The 23,730-nt window shown below is 45.0% G+C and overlaps 1 protein-coding gene across 1 annotated transcript in view; it reads left to right on the top strand.

Moving 5' to 3' along the window:
- FAM189A1 (family with sequence similarity 189, member A1) overlaps positions 1 to 23,730 on the top strand; it is a gene marked incomplete at its 5' end in the record, with an annotated part of 239,915 nt that overhangs the window by 188,228 nt on the left and 27,957 nt on the right. Inside the window, 1 exon segment of the mRNA XM_010843397.1 lies at positions 18,115 to 18,249. Within this exon segment, the coding sequence (XP_010841699.1) occupies positions 18,115 to 18,249 (135 nt within the window).

Raw genomic sequence — 23,730 nt, 5'->3', positions numbered from 1 at the left:
TGAAAGTGGAGAGTGAAAAAGTTGGCTTAAAGCTCAGCATTCAGAAAATGAAGATCATGGCATCTGGTCCCATCACTTCATGGCAGATAGATGGGGAAACAGTGACAACAGTGGCTGACATTATTTTTCTGGGCTCCAAAATCACTGCAGATGGTGATTGCAGCCATGAAGTTAAAAGAAGTTTACTCCTTGGAAGGAAAGTTATGACCAACCTACACAGCATATTAAAAAGCAGAGACATTACTTTGCCAACAAAGGTCTGTCTAGTCAAGGCTATGGTTTTTCCAGTAGTCATGTATGGATGTGAGAGTTGGACTATAAAGAAAGCTGAGTGCAGAAGAATTGATGCTTTTGAACTGTGGTGTTGGAGAAGACTCTTGAGAGTCCCTTGGACTGCAAGGAGATCCAACCAGTCCATCCTAAAGGAGATCAGTCCTGGGTGTTCTTTGGAAGGACTGATGTTAAAGCTGAAACTCCAATACTTTGGCCACCTGATGCGAAGACCTGACTCATTTGAAAAGACCCTGATGCTGGGAAATATTGAGGACAGGAGGAGAAGGGGATGACAGAGGATGAGATGGTTGGATGGCATCACTGACACAATGGACATGAGTTAGTGATGGACAGGTAGGCCTGGCATGCTGCGGTTCATGGGGTCACAGAGAGACGGACACGACTGAGTGACTAAACTGAACTGAAGTAGTGATTATATTCTAACATTTGTTGCATTGATTTTTCTCTGCACTGAAGTTTTGAAAATCAATTTTGTAAGTCTGTTCTAAGTGCTGAGATAACATATAAGCTTGATAATGAGTGCATCCAAACAATTTAGTTCTCATTTTCCAATTTAAAAAGAGAATTATCTTTTCAATCCTGGAAAATTACAGATGGTGTGCTGTGGACTAAATTTTTGTTTGTTGAATGAAACCATTATATTTTATCACGATTTGGCTTCTGACTTGGTTGTATTGAAACGTGCATGTGGTATGCACTGTGTGGCTGGGGTAGAGATCAACCTGTGTCCCGTGACATTCAGTGCAAGTGCCAAGTGACCCCTGATGTGACCCTGGCGGCCGAGTATGGGGCACTGGCATTTGTTTCTTTAACTTAGAGCCATGCCTCTTATTTTCTTGGGCTCTGAAATCACTGCAGATGATGACTGCAGCCATGAAATTAAAAGATGTTTGCTCCTTGGAAGAAAAGCTATGACAAACCTAGACAGCATATTAAGAAGCAGAGACATCACTTTGCTGACAAAGGTCAGTGTAGTCAGAGGTATGGTTTTTCCAGTAGTCATGTATGGATGTAAGAGTTGGACCATAAAGAAGGCTGAGCCCAAAGAATTAACGCTTTCGAATTGTGCTCCTGGAGAAGACTCTTGAGAGTCCCAACCAGTCAATCCTAAAGGAAATCAACCCCAAATATTCATTGGAAAGACTGATGCTGAAGCTGAAGCTCCAATACTTTGGCCACCTTATGTGAAGAGCTGACTCATTGGAAAAGATTCTAATACTGGGAAAAACTGAGGGCAGGAGAAGAAGGGGGTGGCAGAGGATGAGATGGTTGGATGGCATCACTAACTCCATGGGCGTGAGTTTGAGCAAACTCCAGGAGATAGTGAAACTAACCTGGCGTGCTGCAGTCAGTCCATGGGGTCGCAAAGAGACACGACTGAATGACTGAACAGTAACAATGCCCTCACAGCTACCCATGCACTGGCCATCATTTCTGAGAGGTCAGGGGCTATGCTGAACTGCTACTGGCGTTTTTATTAACAGTGTCCAGGGTTTTTATTTGTTCTCAGAAGACTAGGGAAAGGCACATCTCCATCATCTTCTTGGAAGCCAAAATGCAATTGATTTTTGTATATTTCATATGTTGAAATTTTTTGTTGACTCTAAAAGTTTTCCCAAAATTATCTTTTAGTTTCCAGGTGGACAGCCATATAAGCTAGGAAAATAAAGGTGCTTTCCTTTTGTTACAAATTTTATAGAGCATATTTTTTCTTAACTTTTTACGTTGATTGATAAGTATTTAGTACCTTGTGATGCAATAGAGCTTTTTATTTTTTTAACTGAAAGAAAATTGCCTTACAATGTTGTGTTGGTTTCTGCCATACAGCAGGACAAATCAGCCGTAACCTCTCTCTGGAACCTTCCTCTCCTCCCACATCCCACCCTTCAAAGTAGACCTTTTTTTATTCTTCCAGTTTTATTGAGATATAATTTACATACAACACTGTATCCAGGTATACAGCATAGCAATTAAAAAAACTTTTTTTATTGGAGTCTAGTTGATTTACAATGTTGTGTTAATTTCTGCTGTACAGCAAAGTACATCAGTTATACATATACATATATTGACTTTTTTAGCTTCTTTCCCCATACAGCATCATGATTTGAGTTACATCATGAGATGATTATCATAGTAAGTTTTGTGAACATCCATCATCTCACATAGATACAAAAATTTTTAAATAGAAAAACACTTTTCATGGTGGATAACGAATGAGTAAGTTGAAGCCTATGGACACAGAGACTTAGCAAGAATGGAATTTAAAAATCATCCGTGGCTAATCCTCTTATTTTAGAAATGGGTGAAGAGTGAAAGTCTGTATCAATCAGATAGTTTATATAAACCAGAATCCCACAAGTCCTTACTTTTACATCATATCTGTTGGATCTGAAAAAAATATCTTCTCAAAGCCATGTTAAAATGGCTACAGAAACTTGTTTTTGATTTAATACACAATGAACACCTATAGAAATGTCACCAAAAAATGCTTTTATTTCCAGAATAGAAATGGAAGAGTTGCTGCTAAGTCGCTTCAGTCGTGTCCGACTCTGTGCGACCCCATAGACGGCAGCCCACCACGCTCCCCCATCCCTGGGATTCTCTAGGCAAGAATACTGGAGTAGGTTGCCATTCCCTTCTTCATGGAATCATCCTAACCCAGGGATCATCAAACCGTCGTGTCTCAGATCTCCTGCGTTGGCAGGCGGATTCTTTACCGCTGAGCCACTGAGAAGCCCAGAGATCTACTGTCCATTTTTTCAAATTCCTGCCAATGATAACATATCCCATCCACAATATTAACATTGAGGCAATCAGATTTCCCCATCTTTACTTATATTCATTTGTCTGGATGGGTGTGAGAGTGTGTCTATTGCTTTATGTGATTTTGTCACTCGTGTAGGTTCACATATCCACCACCACAGTCAAGACACAGAACTGTTTCAACACTGTGAGGATCCCTCATGTTGATCTTTTTATAACCACATTCATTTCCCTTTTGCCCACTCTTAACTTCTGGAGACCCCGAATCTGTTCACTATTTCTCAAAAAAAAAAAAACAAAACTCATTTCCATAAAGTTGTGTAAATGAAAACATGCATATGCAACCATTTGGAACTGGCTCTTTTTATTCAGCATGATTCCATGGAGGTTCATCCAAGGTGTTGTTGTGTATATCAGTGGTCCTTTCCTTTTCATTGTTGGGTAGCACTGCGTGGTACGTAGGATGACAGCATGTTTAACTAATTACCTGCACTACCTCTGGTTTTGTCTGTTATGTATAAGGCTGGTATAAACATTCATGTATGTATTTCTGTGTGAACATAAGTTTTCATTTCTCTGGGATGAATATCCAAGAACACAATTTCCATATTATAACTGTATGTTTAGTTTTTTAAGAGACTTTTCCAGCCACACTTCTGTACATTTTACATCTTTATCAGCAATGTATGAGTGATTCAGTTTCTCCACATCTTCATTAGCATTTGGTGTTGACAGTATATATATATACACATATATATATATTTAGTCATTCTCAGAGATGTGTAGTGATATGGTTTCATTTTGCATTTTCCTGATGCAAATGATGTTAAACCTCTTTTCGTGTGTTTCATTGCCATCCGTATATACACTTTGGAGAAATAAATATGCAGCAGCATATCTGAAAAAGGACTAGTATCTAGAGTATATGAAGAAATCTCAACACTGAACAAAGAAGTCAACTAGAAAATGAGCAATACACACGAACATTTTTCTTCTTTCTGGAAGAAATTATTTAGAATTGGTATTGATTCTTCTTTAAGCATTTGATAGAATTTTCTAGTGAGATCATCTAGGCTTGGAGATTTCTTTTGGGGGAGATTTAAAATTATAAAAATAACTTCCTTAATAGTATAAGGCTATTCAAATTGTCTGTTTCCTGTTCTGAGTTATGGTAGTTTATGATTTTTAATAAGTTGATTCATCTCATTTAAATTGTCGAGTTTGTATGTGTAGAGTTCATATTATTCCCTTACCTTAATTTTAATGTCAGCAGAGTCCAAGGCTTCCCAGGTGGGCTCTTGGTAAAGAATTCACCTGCCAATGCAGGAGACACAGGAGTCGTAGGTTCTTTCCCTGGGTCGGGAAGATCCCCTGAAGGAGAGCATGGCAACCCACTCCTGTATTCTTGCCTGGAGAATCCCATGGACACAGAAGCCTGGCAGGCTACAGTCCATGGGGTCGCAAAGAGTCAGACATGACTGAGTGACTAACATACATACAATGATATAAAGGCCAAGGGGACCATCTGTTCCATTACTCTTTGAAAAGATTCATCAGTCAAATTGTTTGGGGTTGCTGATATTTGAAGGATATTTAGTTATTTAGCAGATCTTGCATTTTTTCATATTTGTGATCTCTTTGGGCTTTGAATCAATCTTAAAGCCATGAGTATAAATAGGAAATTTGGTGGTTCAACAGTAAAGAAGCTGCCCACGTGCAGGAACCACAGGAGATGCAGGTTCGATCCCTGGGTCAGGAATATCCCCCGGAGTAGGATATGGCAACCCACTCCAGTATTCTTGCCTGGAGAATCCCATGGACTTAGGAACCTGGTGGGCTAAAATAGTTCTTAGTATTCTTCCATAAATATTGTCTAATATTTTTAAAAGCTTATATTTCTCTATAAGAAAAGTTTTATCTATTATATCAATGGTAACAATGATAATAAATTCTAGGGCCACTTACATCCTACAGGTCCCTTACGAGAGTAGGTGTGGGGAGAACATCTCATCTTGATTTTTTTTCTTGATTACACGTATGAGTTCATAATTAAGTGGCATTTTAATCAGCTTATAAAGGTAGACGTCTTTTCCCCCCACTTTTTTTTCTATTGTGGTAAAATACACATAACATGTACCATTTTAACTATTTGTAATCATGAAATTCAGTGGCAGTAAGTACGTTCACACTGTTGTGCAGCTGTCACCACCATCCATTTCCATAGCTTTTTCATCTTCCCAAACAGAAACTGTCCCACTAAACACTAACTACCCGCCTCCCCTCTCCCTCAGCCCCTGGAAAACACCATCTACTTTCTGCCTCTGAGATTTTTGATACCTCTAGGGACGTCACAGGAGTGAAATCATACAATATGTGTGTTTTTGTGTCTGGCTAATTTCATATAGCTTAATGTTTTCAAGATCTCTGTTTCCTTTAATTGGTAAGTTTAGCCTATTTATATTTATGCTTATGAACAATGTTTGGTCTCAGTCCTGTTCACCTATATTTTATGTGGTGTGTTGACATTTTTACAGGGTGCCTCAGAACAGCAGGAACACATTCTTCATTTTTTATACCTCCCTTTGACTTGGAAAAGGAAATGGCAACCCACTCCAGTATTCTTGCCTGGAGAATCCCATGGACGGAGGAGCCTGGTAGGCTATAACCCACTGGGTCTCAAAGAGTCAGACATGACTGAGCAACTTCACTTCACTTTCACTTTTGACTTGGCCTGGGTCCCCTGATGTAGGAAAAATAAACATGACCCTTATCACTGTGTTGTGATATTGGTCTCTTATCAGCTGAGAACAATCTTTCCAGGGTTAATGTTACCTCATTCCAGGACGTATTCAGCACTTCTCCCCTTTCTATCTTCTACTTTTCTGTCCCTGGTGGCATCTGGGTCTGGGGGCCCAGACTGAGCATCACAGCAGGGGAAGTGGGAAGTGGGCAGGGTGGCACTTGCTCTGTGCTGGCCCCTGGCCCACCCCGCTGTGAGCCTGGGCTGACACTAGCTGCTGAGGTCTGAGATCCTCCCCAGGACCTCCCCTCCAGATGCAGCTGCTTAGGGTTCTAGTTCTTCTAGGGACCACTTGGGGCACAAACGAATCCTAGAGCCCCTCGCACTCTGCATGTCCCTTACAAGTGTAGGCATGGGGATAGCATCTCAGACTCTCTCACCCTGAATGTGCCCTTCATCCCTTTCACCCCCTGGCAGCGGACCCACCTCAACTCCAGGCAACTTAAAGACCAGGCTTCGGACACAGGACACGTGTCCCCAGATGCTCACAGACACTTTGGATTCCTGCAGCCGGGTATCCTTATCTTAGCCTGGTGAGGGTGCTGGGCCTCTGCACAGGGACCAGACTGAGTTCTGAGCATCCAGTCTGCTTCCTACCTGCTCAGGGTACCACCCTCTCTTATTTTCTGGAAACCCTTGTTCTTAGGCCACATCCCTTGTCATCCTCCCTTCTGCCAGTCCTCCAAGCTCCCCAGGACTCCTCCTCCTCCTGGGGTCCAGAATGAGGTTATGGCAGAAACTCAAAGAACATTTGCTGAATGCTGGGACAAGCAAGGTCTTGGTAGCAGACTTAACATTCTGTGTGTGACAGCCCAATTCATTTAGCTGAAGTCATTTAATTAATAGTTTCATGATTCAGTTATTGTTTTTTGTTTTTTCTTCTTAAATTTTTTTTTTAACATCGGAAACATTTTGTATCGTGGTATAGCCAATTAACAATGTTGTGATAGTTTCAGGTGGACAGCAAAGGGACTCAGCCATACACATACATGTATCCGTTCTCCCCCAGACTACCCCCACTTCCATCCAGGCTGGCACATAACATTGAGCAGAGTTCCATGTGCTATACAGTAGGTCTTTGTGGTTATTCATTTTAAATATAGCAGTGTGTAAAAAGTTTTCTGTTATTTTTGCATTCTCAGTCTCTCAAGTTGTGTCCAACTCTTTTGCTACCCCATGGACTGCAGCCTCCCAGGCTTCTCTGTCCATGGAATTCTCCAGTCAAGAATAATACAGTGGGTTGCCATCCCTCCATGGGATCTTCCCAGCCCAGGGATTGAACCTGTGTCTCTGCATTGGCAGGTGGGTTCTTTACTACTGAGCCACCTGGGAAGCCTCTACCATTTTATTTCTCATTACTAGGTTTATCAGGACCACAGCTTGAGATCCTCAGTGGTCCATTTTGGAAGACCTTGATTCTATGACTATTTTATTCTTCCCAGAGCCTGTTAGAATTTTTTCATGATGCTTCTAGCCGCATTTATTACCAACACTCTAATCTCAAAATTGAAAGCACCCAGTAACCAAGCCAACACTAATTACAAAGCCACAGACCTCAGAGGAGCTCCACCGTAACCAGGGCAACCCTGATTCAGCTTCATCATGATGAATAGTAAATGAGGAGAGGATGCGGCCTTCGGCTGGGGTTGTTGGAAATGTGCGGCTTTAAAGATGAAAGAAAACTTAGCTGAAAGTACACAGGTCCACTCAGGGTCTCCTCAGCCACAATCTCCTTCCAGGTTTCCATTGTTGCTGAGAGCTATAGATTTTATTCTACTAATCATGGGTCAAGAAGAGTCTCAGCCTCTCTTGGCTTCACAAGAAATTTGGTATTGGACTGTTCTTTGCAGTTTGTCATGATGACACAGAATTGTCCCCTCTAGAGTAACACAATTCTTTTTTAGTTCATCTGCATGTGAATTTGTCATTATCATCAGCAAACGGATGTCATGGCTAACACAGCAATTTGAAAGTCAAATCCAAATCCCAAAGTTCCCCAGCAAAGAAGAAATTCTCAGCAAAACAAGAACTGATATGTTTAAAGTAAGCCAACAGTTGTTGTTGAGTCACTAAGTTGTATCTGATTCATTTGTGACCCCATGGTCTGTAGCCCGCCAGGCTCCTCTGTCCAGGGGATTTCCCAGGCAAGAATACTGAAGTAGATTGCCACTTCCTTCTCCAGGTGATCTTCCTGACCCAGGGATTAAACCCACATCTCCTGCACTGGCAGGTGGATTCTTTGCCACTGAGCCACCAGGGAAGCCCAGCCGACAGTGGTTCCATATAAATACTCACCTGTCCTGTGTCCATTTCCTCTTATATTCGTTGGATAATATATTTTCACAGAAACACAGATGCAGAGCCCCATGTCTGAAATGTCCTGGGTGCTGTGACAACTCAAATGAGTCCTGACTCTGTATCCTCTTGTGTGGCTCACATTATAGGCAGAGAGGTGGGTGACAGAGGAGCAAACAGAAGAGACAGGTAACAGGAAGGACTACAAGAAAAGGAGCAGTCTGGTGTGTGGAGGTAGCCCAGTCTTCTCTGAGCAGGTGACAGGTGGGCTGGGGCCTGAGTGATGCTGGAGAGCAGGAGTGGGGGGTTTCTGGGATGGGAGCAGCAGAGACCAGGTCTAAGGGTAACTGGAGTTTGAGAGCGGGAAGCCCAGGGGTGTGCAGTGCACAGAGCTGGCCATCTCAGTCCTGACTGTGTGCCCCCAGTCTCCGTGAACTTGGAAGGACTCTGACCCAGGGATTTCTTCCCACTGGACTTGACACCTGCCTGGCACTGTCTTCTCATGGTTCTGTTCATGTGACTTCATGGCTGGGACACTTGGGGACCTTTTCACATCCCTCCAGTCTCCAGCCACCACTGGATCATGTTGCCTCATTCCTATACCTAGATCTGAGTGAAAGCCGTGGGCAAGATTGATTCACTGCCCTGCCTCCCAGGACCACTCATGGAAATGCAGCAGACTTGCTGCATTTCCTGGGAGCTTAACCATGTCTGTCCTGACAACGGGGACCCCAGTCCATCACCCAGCACTCCCCAGGAGACCCCCAAGTATCAACACAATGTAAACTTCTTCTTCTGTGTGGACCCTTCTGTCTTCTGAGCTGGGGTTGCTTAAGTGTCAGGGAACAGGGCAGGGAGGGAGCTGGGAGGGGCAGGCATCAGCTGTGATGAACCCCTCTTGCATCCTCCCCAGTATGTCAGCCATACCATCTCCAGAGCATGTGCCCTCGGATGGAGGGGGCTGGCCTGGCAGGGAGCTGAGGTCCATGTGCTCCAGGGCCGGCCTCCCAGGTGACCCTTCTGTCCCCCACCCCTCACCCTGGCCCCAGGGGCACCGGCTGCAGCCAGGCCAGCTCAGCCAGTGTTGCAGTTAGCAGACCTCTAATATCTGCTAGAATTGATGCTTTCAAACTGTTGTGCTGGGGAAGACTCTTGAGAGTCCCTTGGACAGCAAGGAGATCAAACCAGTCAATCCTAAAGGAAATCAACCCTGAATATTCATTGGAAGGACTGATGCTGAATTGAAACTCCAATACTGTGGTCAGCTGATGTGAAGAGCCGAGTCATTGGAAAAGACCCTGATGCTGGGAAAGAGTGAGGGCAGGAGGAGAAGAGGGTGACAGAGGATGAGATAGTTGGATGGCATCACTAACTCAGTGGACATGAGTTTGAGCAAAGTCTGGGAGATGGTGAAGGACAGGGAAGCCTGCTGTGCTGCAGCCAATGGGATCGCAAAGAGTTGGACACGACTGAGCCACAGAAAAAGAATGACACCAATACCTGCTAGAAACGTGCTCTCTAGAAGGAAAAACAGTGCTTGAAACTGACTGATTCTCGAGGGTGTTAGTGACTCACCTGATGGGAGCACCAGTCACTCTGGTGACCGCATCCCCCAGAGCCCATGAGATGCCCCCTGTCAAAGCAGAGAGCTCGCCAAGACCAAGGGCATGGGCACCAAGGTGCCAGGTGAGGAGTCTGGCTGTAGCAGATGGAGAGCAGAGGGGAGGGCCCCTCACCTCACAGAAAGGAGAAAACACATCCCCCACCCCCAGCGACTGAGGATGAAGCCAGAAGCAAGCTCACTCCAGCCCAGGACCCAGGAGCCTTGGGAGCCCTGGGAAACTTCAAGCAAAGCCAGAAACTGAAATTGTTATGTGCCATTCCCCAATTTCACCCTCACACTAGGTGAGTCTCCTCTCCCCCTTGCCCCCACCCCAAGATTAAAATGAAATTTGAAAAATTAGTGTCCAGGTGCCCTGCTCACATCCTCCCATCCCATCTTGGTTCTTATCTGCCCCCCACATATATTTTCTCTCTACCCCTGTCTCTGGTGTGTTCACACCACTGAAACAACGAGCAGAAGTCATTCCTTAAGGACTCACCGGGGCTCTGCTGCTGACGGGAGCTTCCAGTTTCACCCAGAGAAGCACGGCGGGGCCCTGAGCAGGACTTTTTTGTAACTCTGAAGGTCACCACTGAAGGTCACATGCCCTTATATTGGACTAGAGACCAGAAAACAATGAAAATGCTCTTCTTGATGGATGGTTCGTTACGCTCAAAGAATGAACCAACACAAGCTGACAGGCATTTGTGTCTGGAAGCACAGCAATCCCAGGTTGGGGGCTGAGCCTGGGGGAGCCCCACCGCCCTGTGGTCGCCCCCACAGCTGGGGCCCAGGAGGGAAAGCAGCCCCTCCACTCCTTCTTCCCCTTTTCTCCCGATGGCTCTTGGGAGCGTTTGGTGTGGACGATGTGACGGATGTTATTTTAGAAAGAAGGAGGGAGGTGGAGGGAGGGAGAACAGGAATGCAGGCAACCCGGGTCCCTGGTCCCCTGCCATGTGGTGGTGACAAGCAGGGAAAGACTGACAGACTGAGAAGCCACGCAGGAGAGAGGCCGTTTCATTTTTGTTTTGTTTTTAAATATAATTTATTTATATTTTGGTTGTGCTGGGTCTTCATTGCTGGGCTTTCTCTAGTTTCTGCGAATGGGGGTTATTCTCTAGTTGCAGTGCACGGGCTTCTCATTGCTGTAGCTTCTCTTGTTGCAGAGCACAGGCTCAGTAGTTGTGGTGCATGGGCTGAGTTGCTCCATGGCATGTGGGATTTTCCCAGACCAGGGATTGAACTTAGCACTGAGCCACCAGCGAAGCCCCTGTTTCATTTTCTAAACCACTATTTTCCTCAGTTAATTTGGCCACAGAACCTCATTTTAGTTCTTTATGATGTTTCTGTTATTCCAAACATCCTCACTTGGGTCTCTGTGGAACAGAAATGCTAAATGTGCCTTGTGTTCCTGTTAACCGTGTTCCGCCCTCTGTCTGCTTCTGCAGGCCAAGTCAGGCTCTGCGTTGATTACGATGCTAACTAATGACTTCTCAGAGTCTGGCCCCCAAAACACACTTCTGCATTGTTAACAAAAGGCAGGGAGGAGATGAAGTCCCCACCCCCGCGGTCCAGCTGGCTCCAGGCCTCTCCTGTGGTGGGAACATCTCAAGACCAGCAGCCTCGTTTCCCTGATCAGCAGGGAGGCTGCTGTGAACATTCATAATTTATCAACTTCTGCCGCCCTTGAAAGTGTCATTTGAACAAAAAGATCTTGTAAAGACTCCTAGGATGGCAGAAATTGTTGCCATGTCCTATGGGGACAACTGGCTCCCTGACAGGAAGGTTACAATGGCCCCTTCAGATTCTCCACTTGCAGATTAGTGCTCTCTCTCCTTCTAGCTCTGTCTCTCTCTCTGTGTCTGTCTCTTTGTCTCTTTTTCTCTGCTTCTGTCTCTCTCTCCCCCTTCTGTATCTCCCTGTCTGTCTCTTTGTCTCTGTCACACTCTATCTCTGTCTGTCTCTGTCTTTCTCTCTGTCTCACCCTGTCTCTGTCACTCTCTATCTCTCTCTGTCTCTCTGTTTCTGTCTGTCTCTGCCTGTCTCTCTCGCATTGGCACTCATGTGATGAAAAATGTAAAGGCTGTGCCCTCTGTTAGATTTATTATTCCACAAATAATTTGAGCATCTGTTGCAGAGACAACAGCTAAATTAGCAAACAGATAGACTGTGATGAAATCAAGACCAAAATAAAGGTGAAATGTCTGATGATCTGAATAAAAAGCAGGTCCTAGTTTTCCCTGAAAGGTCAGGGAAGGTTTAAAAGCTTCATTGTATGATTTTTATAATAAAATTTCTATCTTCTGGAATTAGATATTGTTTGCCTTAGATGCTTTATACACACACACAATTTTAAAAAACACACAAAACCTTAGCTCCTCAACAGACTTTGGGTTTTAAGGAAGTTTTGTTAGTGGATGTTCCCCATTGACCCTGTGATGCATGTTCTAAAGTGCAGTGAGAACCAGAGAACAGAGCAGCGTTTTGCTGTCATCAGCAGCACGCCTGTGTTCCAGCGCACTTAATTATGTGCAAAGTGGGATTCAGAAACATTGGTCCACCATCACTGTCAAGCTTCCTTGACAGAGGAAAGCAGCATCGTGAAAGCAATATGAGGACAAAAAATCTGTCCGTTTAAAGATGAAAATTTAAATTTTAATGAATTGGGAAGAACTCAAGGACTGATGCTGAAGCTGAAGCTCAAGTACTTTGGCCATCTGGTGCAAAGAGCCGAGTCGTTGGAAAAGACCTTGACGCTGGGAAAAATTAAGGACAGGAGGAGAAGGAGATGACAGAGGATGAGGTGGCTGGACACCAGTTTGAGCAAACTCCTGTAGAAAGTGAAGGACAGGGAAGCCTGCCAGCTGCAGTCAATGGAGTTGTAAAGAGCCGGACATGACAGCAACTGAACAACAACAACAATAGAAGAACAAGCCTAGGGGGAACTTTCAGGGCCCTGACCTGTTTGAAGCCACAGGTGCTGGAGGAAAACTGGTCAAACCCAGCCTTGAGGACCCCCACCCCACTTAGTGTCAGGCTGGGCATGGCAGGAGCATCGTACACACGGGCCCCTGGGCCCTCCCTTTCCATTGGGCCCTTTCTCCTCCCTGTCAGGCTGACAGGCCATTAATTAGAGGGGTTCGGGGCCAGGCTGGCTTTTCAGTGCTGCAAAGAGATTCATGCGAAATCACCGCAAAGCTCTATCACGTGGGTCCCAGTGACCCGAGCACGGAGGGACATCCTGAGATAAATCTGCCAGCCCCCGCACACCAAGACGCCGAGGTCACGGACCTCATCAGAAGGCTTCCACAATTTGTCTCAGAATTAATCACAGCCTCAGTGAAGTAACGGACGAGGTTAATGTCATCCCCTGAGGTTGATAACGGGTCACTCGATGTGCTGAACCATCCTTCTACTGCACCCCCCCAAACCCAGACTCTCTCTTCTGCCTCCCCAGAAAGCTGTGTAGCCATTTACGTTAGCAGCCTCGGAGTCAATGCCAAGGTGGGGCCGTGGTCATATGCAATCATTCCTCAAGGCTTTTGAGCTGTGGGGACACAGGCTCGCTCAGGAAAGCCAGACTTTGTCCTGGTGCTGCTAAGAGCTCAAGGACTCAGTGGAGCCCCAGGCGTTGACCCCTGCTTGAGGGTTGTGGCACGTGCCAACTTCAGGGGGAGCTCAGGGCCAGTATGTTTCCACGGGAAGGAGAAAGGAAGACACCCGCTTGGTGCCTTCCTTATGGCTTCATTTTAAATGTATTTATTTATTTATTTTTGGCTGCACTAGGTCTTTGTTGCTGCCTAGGCTTTCTCTAGTTTCAGCAAACAGGCTACTCTCTAGTTGTGGTGCACAGGCTTCTCATTGCAGTGGCTTCTTGTTGGGGAGCACAGCTCTAGAGTGTGCATGGGCTTCAGTAGTTGTGGCTTGCAGGCTTAATTGTCCCAAAGGATGTGGGATTTTAGTTCCCTCACCAGGGATTGGATCTGTGTCCCCTGATTTGCAGGCAGATTCTCAGCCACTGGACCACCAAGGAAGACCCTATGGCTTACTCTTATGGGTTGATTGGACTCTAAGCCAGAGCAGCTTTTGGAAGGATATTTGTCCTGTGTTCTTGGGGGCAGCTTACCTCCGCCCCGATGTGTGCATCATTGTTGCTCAGCCAAGCTGTTCCAACTAGACTTTTCTCTCTAGGTCTTGGAATCTTTACCAGAGTCATCAGTAGGTGAGGGAGACCAGGGACCTCAGTCCAGTTGAGCATTTGAAAGAGATGGCAGCTATTTCAAGCCACCTAGATGTCCTCAGCTGAGCTTTAGTGTGTTAAGACATCTACTTCTCAGGTTACCATTCTTTCCCAATTTGGGGGCTTAATTCTTGAATGTTTATTATTCCAAATAGTCTTTAAAACGCTTTTGCACATCCACCCCCTGGGACTCAGTTTGGATTCCAGAGTGGGTGAGTGCTCAGTCGTGTCCAACTCTTTGCATCCCCAAGGACTGTAGTCCGCCAGACTCCTCTGTCCATGAGATTCTTGAGGCAAGAATACTGCAGTGGGTTGCCATTTCCTTCCCCAGGGGATCTTTCCAACCCAGGGATTGAACCTGCATCTCCTGCATTGGCAGGCAGATTCTTTACCGCTGAGCCATCTGTGCATCTCTGGCAAGGGCCAGCATTTCGGAGATGTCACAGATTTCCACGTGGGAGCCAACCATGCCCTCCACGGATTCAGGCCGTATGTGTCAGTCCCAGTTCTGAGTTTCAAAGAAACAACTGGAGCTGTTATCCATCTGAAGGAATTATTATGGGACCCCCTAAAGCTCAGTCTCCAGGATGGCCAGAAATCAGATTTGGGGGCTACAAAGCCAGGAAGGGAGCAGTGTTCCAAATCATACTGAGGAGCTGCTGTTGGGAGTGACCCTGTCGTCAGCCCTGGGCTTGTGTCTGACCATGCTGACCATGGGCTCTGGATGCTGCCCCCAGAGCCCAGCTCCTGCCCTTCTGGAAGTGGTTCATGTCTGCTACTTACAGAGCCAGGGTGGAGCCAGTTCAGTGCACACCCCAAGCTTCCACTTAGAGTGCCCTGTAGAGGTATCATGTCCTACCGGTGGAGCCTGGGACACCTGCCTGCTCTCTCTCTGGAGTGCTGGCCAGGGAAGCCTTTCTGGGAAAAGTGGAAGATTCACAAAAAGATTCTCCAGTCTGGGAGGAGGGCTCCATGGTATGGGTGCCAGATAGAATGACCCACATCTCCTGTACCTGAGTTTTTGCCATTTAATAGCATTTTATACATAGCTTCACATATCATTAAATTTCCATGTTTAATCTCTTATCTTTTACTTGTTATTGTTACTTTAAATAGAATATTTTTGCCATTTTTATTTTTAATTGGTTATTAATAGTATCATATTTGGGCTTCCTGGGTAGCTCAGCTGGTAAAGAATCTGCCTGCAATGCAGGAACCCCCAGTTCAATTCCTGGGTTGGGAAGATCCCCTGGAGAAGGGATAGGCTACCCACTCCAGCATTCTTGGTATTCCCTGGTGACTCAGACGGTAAAGAATCCACCTGCAATGCAGGAGACCTGGGTTTGATCCCTGGGTTGGGAAGATCCCCTGGAGGAGGGCATGGCAACCCACTCCAATATTCTTGCCTGGAGAATACCCATGGACAGAGGAGCCTGGTGGGCTACAGCCAATGAGGTCACAGAGAGTCAGACAGGACTGAGCAACTAAGCACAGCACAGTATCATATTTATTATAACCAATGCAACAAATACTCTTTAGTGAAACAAGTAAAGTGTTTGTTAGATGGAAAAAGAGTAGAGTTGTGGATAGACTCATAAGCAGACTCAGAAAGTCATGCCCTCAAGATTGTTTAAATCACTTACATGGGGCATTTCTTCTGGGTTTTCTTTGAACAAATACTCTTAATTGCCATCATTTTTAGTGTAGTCTCTTAGATTGTTTTTAGATATTCGATCGCGTTTGGAAAGACAGTTCTATCTTCTCCAGTATTTACACAGTTTGCAGTCATTTCTTATCTTTAAATTAGCAAGCTCTCCTAAAACAATGCAGAATTGTGGCCACGGGTGTCATTCCTCTGTGTTATTCCTGATCTTAGTGGAATTGCCTTCATATTTCTCCAGTTAAAATGGTATTTGTGGATTTCCCTGGTGGTCCAGTGGTTAATCCACCTACCAGTGCAGGTGACACAGGTTCGATCTCTGGTCCGGGAAGATTCCATAGGCTGTGGGGCAGCTAAGCTTATGTATCACAACTACCGAAGGAACCCTGTGCACAGCAACAAAGGCCCGGTGCAGTCCTTCAAAACAAATAAATATTTTTAAAATGGTATTTGCTTTTGATATTTGCCGGGTAAAAGCCTTATCAGATTTAAGTCATTTTCTCCTATTCTTGAAAGTGACTGAGAGTTTTTACCATGAATGCCTGCTAAATTTGAGGCACTAGTTTTTTGAGATCTATTTATAAGATTGTATGATTTTTCTCCTTTGATTTGTCCCTGGAACAGATTTTCTTGATTGATTTACCACTGTTCCAGAATCCTATTTCTAAAATGAAACTTGGATATTTTTCAGGGTAACCTAGGTTTTGGGAACAAGTAAATACATGATGTTTAACAGAACTAAGTTTTCCTCTCTCCCTTGTGCTGCACGGCCAGCCAGGCCTGGGGCTATAGCATTTAGAACGCACACACTGACCACTAAGGCTGCTAAGCTTCCAGATGTATTTTTAGGAGATTCCTTCTGAGCGTACAGCCAACCCTAAGGAAAGGGCCGGTGGAGACTGAGAAAGCGCTGAGAACATTTCAGTACCTGCTTGCCACCATGCATGAATTCCGAACCCTGGACTCTTTTGTTTTATGAATCTATAAATTCCCTTTCTTGTAGGCATTTAGACTTGGGCTGTATAGTTTGCATTCAATACTTTTTAGTACAGCAGTGGAATATAATTCCTTTAATACAGCTTTGGATTCAAGGAGCCACTGTTTTGCTTAGAATATTTTCATGTTTGAAAGGAGAAGCTGACCTTTTGGTTTGTGGTAGGAGTGGGGAGCTTTTGTTTTTCCTTTTCAGAATTGTGGGTAAGGTTAAACTAGCTTTATAAGGTAACTGTGGTATTTTCTTCTTTATCTCTTGCTCTGAAATTGTTTTAAAACATAGGAATTATCTTTTCATTAAAGGTCAGAGCAAACTCAGCCTCTGAGAAGGCAATGGCACCCTACTCCAGAACTCTTCCCTGGAAAATCCCATGGATGGAGGAGCCTGGTAGGCTACAGTCCATGGGGTCGCTAAGAGTTGGACACGACTGAGCGACTTCACTTTCACTTTCCACTTTCATGCCTTGGAGAAGGAAATGGCAACCCACTCCATTGTTCTTGCCTGGAGAATCCCAGGGACAGGGGAGCCTGGTGGGCTGCCGTCTATGGGGTCACACAGAGTCGGACACGACTGAAGTGACTTAGCAATAGCAGTAGCAAACTCAGCCTGAAATACCATTTTGGACTTTCTAATATCTTTTACTTTGGCCACCTCATGCGAAGAGTTGACTGATTGGAAAAGACTCTGATGCTGGGAGGGATTGGGGGCAGGAGGAGAAGGGGATGACAGAGGATTAGATGGCTGGATGGCATCACCGACTCGATGGACATGAGTTTGAGTGAACTCCAGGAGTTGGTGATGGACAAGGCGTACTTTAATTTATGGGGTCACAAAGAGTCAGACACGACTGAGCGACTGAACTGAACTGAACTGAGTCTCTTTTATGGTTATTGATCTTTAGGTTTACTTATGGACTAGGTATCATAGCTTGTATTTTGCTAGGAAATTATCTGTGTCCTCTAGATTTGAAAATTTATGGCTGTAGAGCTACCCATATTCTTTTAATCTCTACTATGTGAGTGCACGCGTGGTAAGTTACTTCAGTTGTGTCTGACTCTTTGCAACCCTATGGACTGTGGCCCACCAGGCTCCTCTGTCTATGGGATTCTTCAGGCAAGAATACTGGACTGGGTTGCCATTTCCTCCTCCGGGGGAATCTTCCTGACCCAGGGATCAAACACACGTTTCCTGCATTGGCAGGTGGGTTCTTTACCACTGCACCACCTGGGAAATCCTAACTTTATAGCTTAGGTTTCTTATATTTTATTTTTTTATTAATTGCTTTTGAAAATAGGAATTTTAAATAATTCCTAATGGTATTTCTGGTGAGTTTTGTCTGTTAAAAAATTCATCTTGACTTTATTATGTAAAGAAAATGAGATAGGATGCTTGTCCCGTGTTCCTTATTGTTAGGAACCACACGCCAGGTTCTAACCTTGAGCTCTGTCTGTGTTCCCCTGTCCAGATAAAGTTCGACAGTGTGGAGGTATGTGTCTGCTGCGAGACCCAGCATCAGGTGTCCGGCTGCAGCAACCTCGGGGAGACGCTGAAGCTGAACCCGCTGCGCGAGGACTGCAATGCCGTGCGACTGACCTTGAAGGTGACCCAGGCTTCACTCGCTCCTGCCTCCCACTCCATCCCTGAGATTTCTCCTGGGAATGTTCTTTTAACCGTGTTCCTTTCAGTTCTTGGTCCCTGCAGCTGGGCACATGCAACAGGGGACATCTTTCTGGAGAGCATTGTAAACAGTTAGTGAAAGTCACTCAGTCATGTCCAACTCTGTGCAACCCCATGGATTGTAGCCCACCAGGCTCCTCTGTCCGTGGGATTCTTCAGGCAAGAATACTGCAGTGGGTTGCCATTTCCTCCTCCAAGGAATCTTCCTGACCCAGGGATCAAACCCAAGTCTCCTGCTCTGCAGACAGATTCTTTACCATCTGAGCCATCAGGGAAGCCCCTTAAACAATTAGAAATTTCCACTTTAAAGGTTTTGTTTTTTGAATTTTCCATTTTAACCATTTCACTTTCTGCCTCCGACCTCTGTGAAGCACTGCTGAATGGTTGAAAGAGGTCGACACAAATATTGATATGACGTGTGTCACTGCTGTTCCAGCGTTTGATTTTATTGAACTCTGGTTGACTTACAGTGTTGTGTTTAATTTCTGCTGTACAGCCAATTGACTTAGTTATAGGTACATTCTTTTTCATATTCTTTTCCATTATGGTTTATCATAGGATATTGAGTATAGCTCCTCGTGCTGTACAATAGGACCTTGTTGTTTATCCATCCTATATATAATAGTTTGCATCTGCTAAACCCAAACTCCCAATCCTTCCCCTTCCCTTTGGCAACCACAAGTGTGTTTTCTATGTCTGTGAGTCACAGATATGTTCATTTGTGCCATATTTTAGATTCTACGTGTAAGTGGTATCATTTGGTATTTGTCTTTCTCTTTCTGACTCACTTAGGATGATCATCTCTAGTTGCATCCATGTTGCTGCAAATGGCATTATTTCGTTCTTTTTTATGGCTGAGCCAACATTTTTGCTATTATACCATCAGAGAACAGATGGGTACTTATTTTGCCTTTTTAAAGATATTTGGAGCAAGAAATGTTACAGTTTCCCATGGAAGTCTATTCTTATGTACAGCATCTGATTTTTCTTTAATGGCGTGGAAAATTGTTTATATCACTTCTTTCTTTTTCTCCCTACAAGTTTTTCCTGCTCCTGAAAATCAAAATTGGCCACTTACACACGCATCTGAACAACAAACCCAATTCTTTTCCTCTTTTCCCTGAAACTAAACTGCTAAACTTTTTCTGAAAAATAAGGCTACAGTGCAAGGAGCCCTTGATGGTGGTCCTATGGCACATGCATGCTAAGTTACTTCAGTCATGTCTGACTCCTTGCGACCTCACAGACTGTAGCCCACCAGGCTCCTCTGTCCATTCTCCAGGCAAGAATACTGGAGTGGATTGCCATCCCTCTTCCAGGGGATCTTCTCGATCCAGAAATCGAACCTGAGTCTCTTGGCGTCTCCTGCATTGGCAGGCAGGTTCTTTACCACTAACGCTACATTGTACAATAGGGGCTCTGTAGTATGTGTATGGGGGACACAGTATGTGGGGGTTTGGACGCTCTGGAGGACCACCTAACACCTGGCGGGCACAGACGGCAGTGTCACTCTCTGGAACAGGGGCCTGTGGTGGGTCCACTGTAGGAGACATTTCAGATGCCGGAAATGGTGACCAGTCTGTCAGGGGAACTCTCTGTGAATTCCCATGCTCTGGGAAACTGGCTGGCAAAAAGAGCAGTGGCCACAGAGAGAGAGGAGGTTCCTGAGGCCCGATGTGAAGGGACCTGGCCCCCAGCACCTGCCCTGTGTCACAAGGAGTGTGGTCCTCGATTCTTCTTCCAGTCTGATGAGGAATATCTCTGGAGCCCGGAAGATGATGGCAATGCTGCTTCTCTGTTCCCTCAGATTGTTCTTGAGGGTTTGGAGGCTCTGAAACCCCCCTGCTCCCTGGGTCTCTTTGAAGCTTTCCTACCACGTCTAAACCCCAGATCACAGGGAGAATTCCACAAACAGAGGAGCCTGATGGGCTACAGTCCATGGGGTCACAAAGAGTCGGACACAACTAACACTCTCACTTTCTTTCACTTCCTAATAATGTCTAGTGACAAAATAAATGATAAAACGATGTTTTGGTAGGTTAATGGTGGTCTTTGCCAAGTCAAACCCAACACAAGATTGTGACATCTTTTCCGATCAATATTAACAGAAGTTTTAAAAGGTTACAAAAATTGGAATCATAACTGATAGAATATGAATCATCATGGGTTGATAGTATATCCATCCCAACTTTATTCTTTGCTATATCCCGAGTTATCATTACAGTTATATTATAATGATGTAATTGTAATTGAAAATAGAGGTAAAGATCTTTTTTTGTTTGTTTGTTCGCTTCAAGTATCTGGTTTAATTTATGGAACTGTAGTAAAACAAATTATCCAAAGAAACCTTATCAATGGATAAGGAAATAAAACTTTCCAGGAATCAATCAATTATTGAGTTTATAAGTTTACTTCTCTTGAAGATTCTTTTCTTTGTCTCTAAGGAAGTTAAAGGAGAAAAAAAAAAAAAAAAGAAATCCAGCAAGACAATTTCCTAAAAACCTAGGGGCCTGAAAAATAGACTCATTGTTTAATCTTGAGTATGTTTTTAACCATGCTGAAGAAATAAAAATGCCCCTGAGAATAAGTGAACATTGATATTTTGTGACGGAGTGTGAAGGCTGACAAGTCCAGAATGGTCAGGGTGGGCAGCCGGCTGGACATCAGGGAAGAGCTGATGCTGCAGTTCACCCACAGGCGGAACCCCTCCACCCGGTGGGGAAGGGTGGAGGGTCAAGCCTTCGCCTGGATGAATGAGCCCCTCTCCATCACTCAGTGTTTCTCCAGTCCTCAGGCTAGGACAGCCCCCTGCAGTGGAAGCATGGAGTCCTAACCCTGGATCACCAGGGATGTCCTGACAGTGGACATTTTTAAGGTCTAAGGCAACATGCTCAGCAAACACAGCTTCAAGATGCACCCCTCTTCCTTCCAGACCGCTGCCCTGGACCCTCCCCAAGTGGATACCCTGAAGCCATCACCGGGGGATGCACTGTGATGTAGCTGATGAAAGTTGTCTTTCTGTTAGCTGGGGTGGTGGGGGGGCGGAGCCTGCAGGGCCTGAGTGCTGGGCCACATGGGTGGGCCCCTCACACGAGGACCCCCCAGCTTTTGGCACATTCAGATAAGGACCCACAGCAGGTAGTCCCCAGCCCTCTGCCCTTGACTGTGGGATCTTTCGAGACTCCATGTCAGGGTCTGGGAAGAGGAGGATCATGAAGAGGGCTTGCTGGGGTGGTCCCAGGATAAATAATAAAAGACCTGACCTTCACTCTACTCCCCAGACAAACTAGGGGCTTCAGAGGGGCCCCATTGCCTTGAGTGGGGGGCAGAGAGCAGGTTGTGGTTTTGCATACACAACCTGGAGGAGACGGCGCAGAGTCCACTCCTTGAGACCGAAGGTTGTGTCTAAAGCACTTAGTTATGTTCAGAGCTCTGAATTGGCACCGATATGCCGAGGGGAAGAGGGCATTAAGAGGAAAGTATGTAGGATGGGAAATGTTTCAATAATAATTGAATGATGAGGCCATTTGAAAGAACATGTAAAACCGGCAGAAGGGAATGTGAAGGTAGAGAATTACTTGTAACAAAGGAGCCGGAAGTAATCCTGGGGCCATGGGTAAATTCTCTCCCTTGATCGCGGTGGTGGCTATGCAGGTGTGCACATGTGTCAAAACTCATTGGATTCTGTGTTTAAAATATGCTCACTCTGTCATTCGTCTGTCATACGTCAGTACCTCAAGCTGTTAAATGTCCATGTGACGGATGAGTTGTGGGTGAAGAAAGACGTGAAAGCAAGGCCAGAAAGATGGAGACAGGCCCGTGCAGGCATTCAGAGATGCATTTAGGGATCTGACTTCATTCAGAAATCAACACACACTGGTTATAGAAGCTCAAGGAAAGGAGAAGATGACCATGGCTGAGCTGAGCATAACTGTCTGGAGGGCCTTACTGTCCCCAGGCCCTTGCAGAGAGGCCCAAGATCAGAGGGGCCACAGGACAGAATCTTGACTGAGGGAGCAGAATTCCTGCCAGAGAGATGACTCAGTGGAGGAGTGATACCTATACTTGACCCCAGTGTGGCTTTTCTGGGGGCCATCCTTTGTGACCTGCTTTGCACGACCTTTTTATTTACTTATTTATTTATTATTTTTATTTTTTTGTTGAAGTATAGTTTGTTTGTTTGTTTGTTTTGAAGTATAGTTGATTTACTTGTGTAAGTGTGTGAGTCGCTCAGTCGTGTCCAACTCTTTGCATCCCCATAGACTGTCACCTGCGAGTCTCTGTCCATAGAATTTTCCAGGCAAGAATACTGGAGTGGATTGCCATTCCCTTCTCCAGGGGATCATCCCAACCCAGGGATCAAACCTGCGTCTCCTGCATTGGCAGGCAGATTCTGTACCACTGAGCCACCAGGGAAGCCTATTTTAACAGTGCTAGAATGATTAGTCATGCAGTCATCAGCCTGGGCTCACATGCTGTGTCTTTTCAGCAGGCACACAGGCCAGGATGTAAGGAGGGTCCATCTTCCCTTTTACAAAACATCCCATTTCTCTACTAAGAGGTAATATTCTCACGGCCGGTGGAAGAGGTACCTTTGCTTCAGTCACATCCTTGCCAAGAGTTCTTGCCATAGATTCTTCTTGACTTGTCTTGTATCGTCAATGTATTGGCCATTTGTGTTTCTCATCAGTGAATCATCTGTTTTGTCTGTCTTCCTGTGGGGTTCTCTGTTCTAAACAATGACCTTAGTCATAAAAATCTCATGCACTCTGGAACTTGTCATTCAGTTTTGTTTGGGATGTCATTTCGTTTCATTTTGGATGTCATTTTTCAGAGACAAGTTTTCAGTTTCAGTGCAGTCAGATTCATTTCCTGTTGGAAGTGTCCTTTCTATATTGCATTTAAGAAATATTTTCCCGTCCTGAGGTCAGATAAACTTCCTGGATTTTTTTCCCACAAGCTTTAAAACTTTGCTTTTCATGTTTAGTTTTTATCCACCTGGGTCTTAGTTATGCATGTGGCGTGAGATACGACCTAGTTTTGTTTTTCACTGATAGATCATCATCTGCTGTTACAGCTCAGGTTAGTGGTCATTTAGTCATGTGGTTATATATTGAGTATCTGTATCTAAAAACATTTATTTCTGGGGTCTCTTTTCTTCTGTGTTGGTGTATGGCTTGACTCATTGTCAATAGCACATTATATTAAATGCTTTTTCTTTATTAAGTGTGTGTTTGGTAGGATCAGCCCCCCTTTTTTCTTCTCAAAATGATCTTGGCTCTTCTCTGTCCTTTGTGGACTCTCCCCTGCCCTCCCCCTTCCCCATTTCTCTCTCTGTCTTAGACACACGAAGCCATTCATTTGTAACTGCATTGTATTTTTAGGTTAGTTGTCTGAGAATGGC

The sequence above is a fragment of the Bison bison genome, unplaced genomic scaffold, assembly GCF_000754665.1.
Source record: "Bison bison bison isolate TAMUID 2011002044 unplaced genomic scaffold, Bison_UMD1.0 scf7180017864181, whole genome shotgun sequence".
NCBI lineage: Eukaryota > Metazoa > Chordata > Mammalia > Artiodactyla > Bovidae > Bison > Bison bison.
Note: the sequence above shows the minus strand (reverse complement) of the source record. Positions and strands in the feature narration are given on the sequence as shown.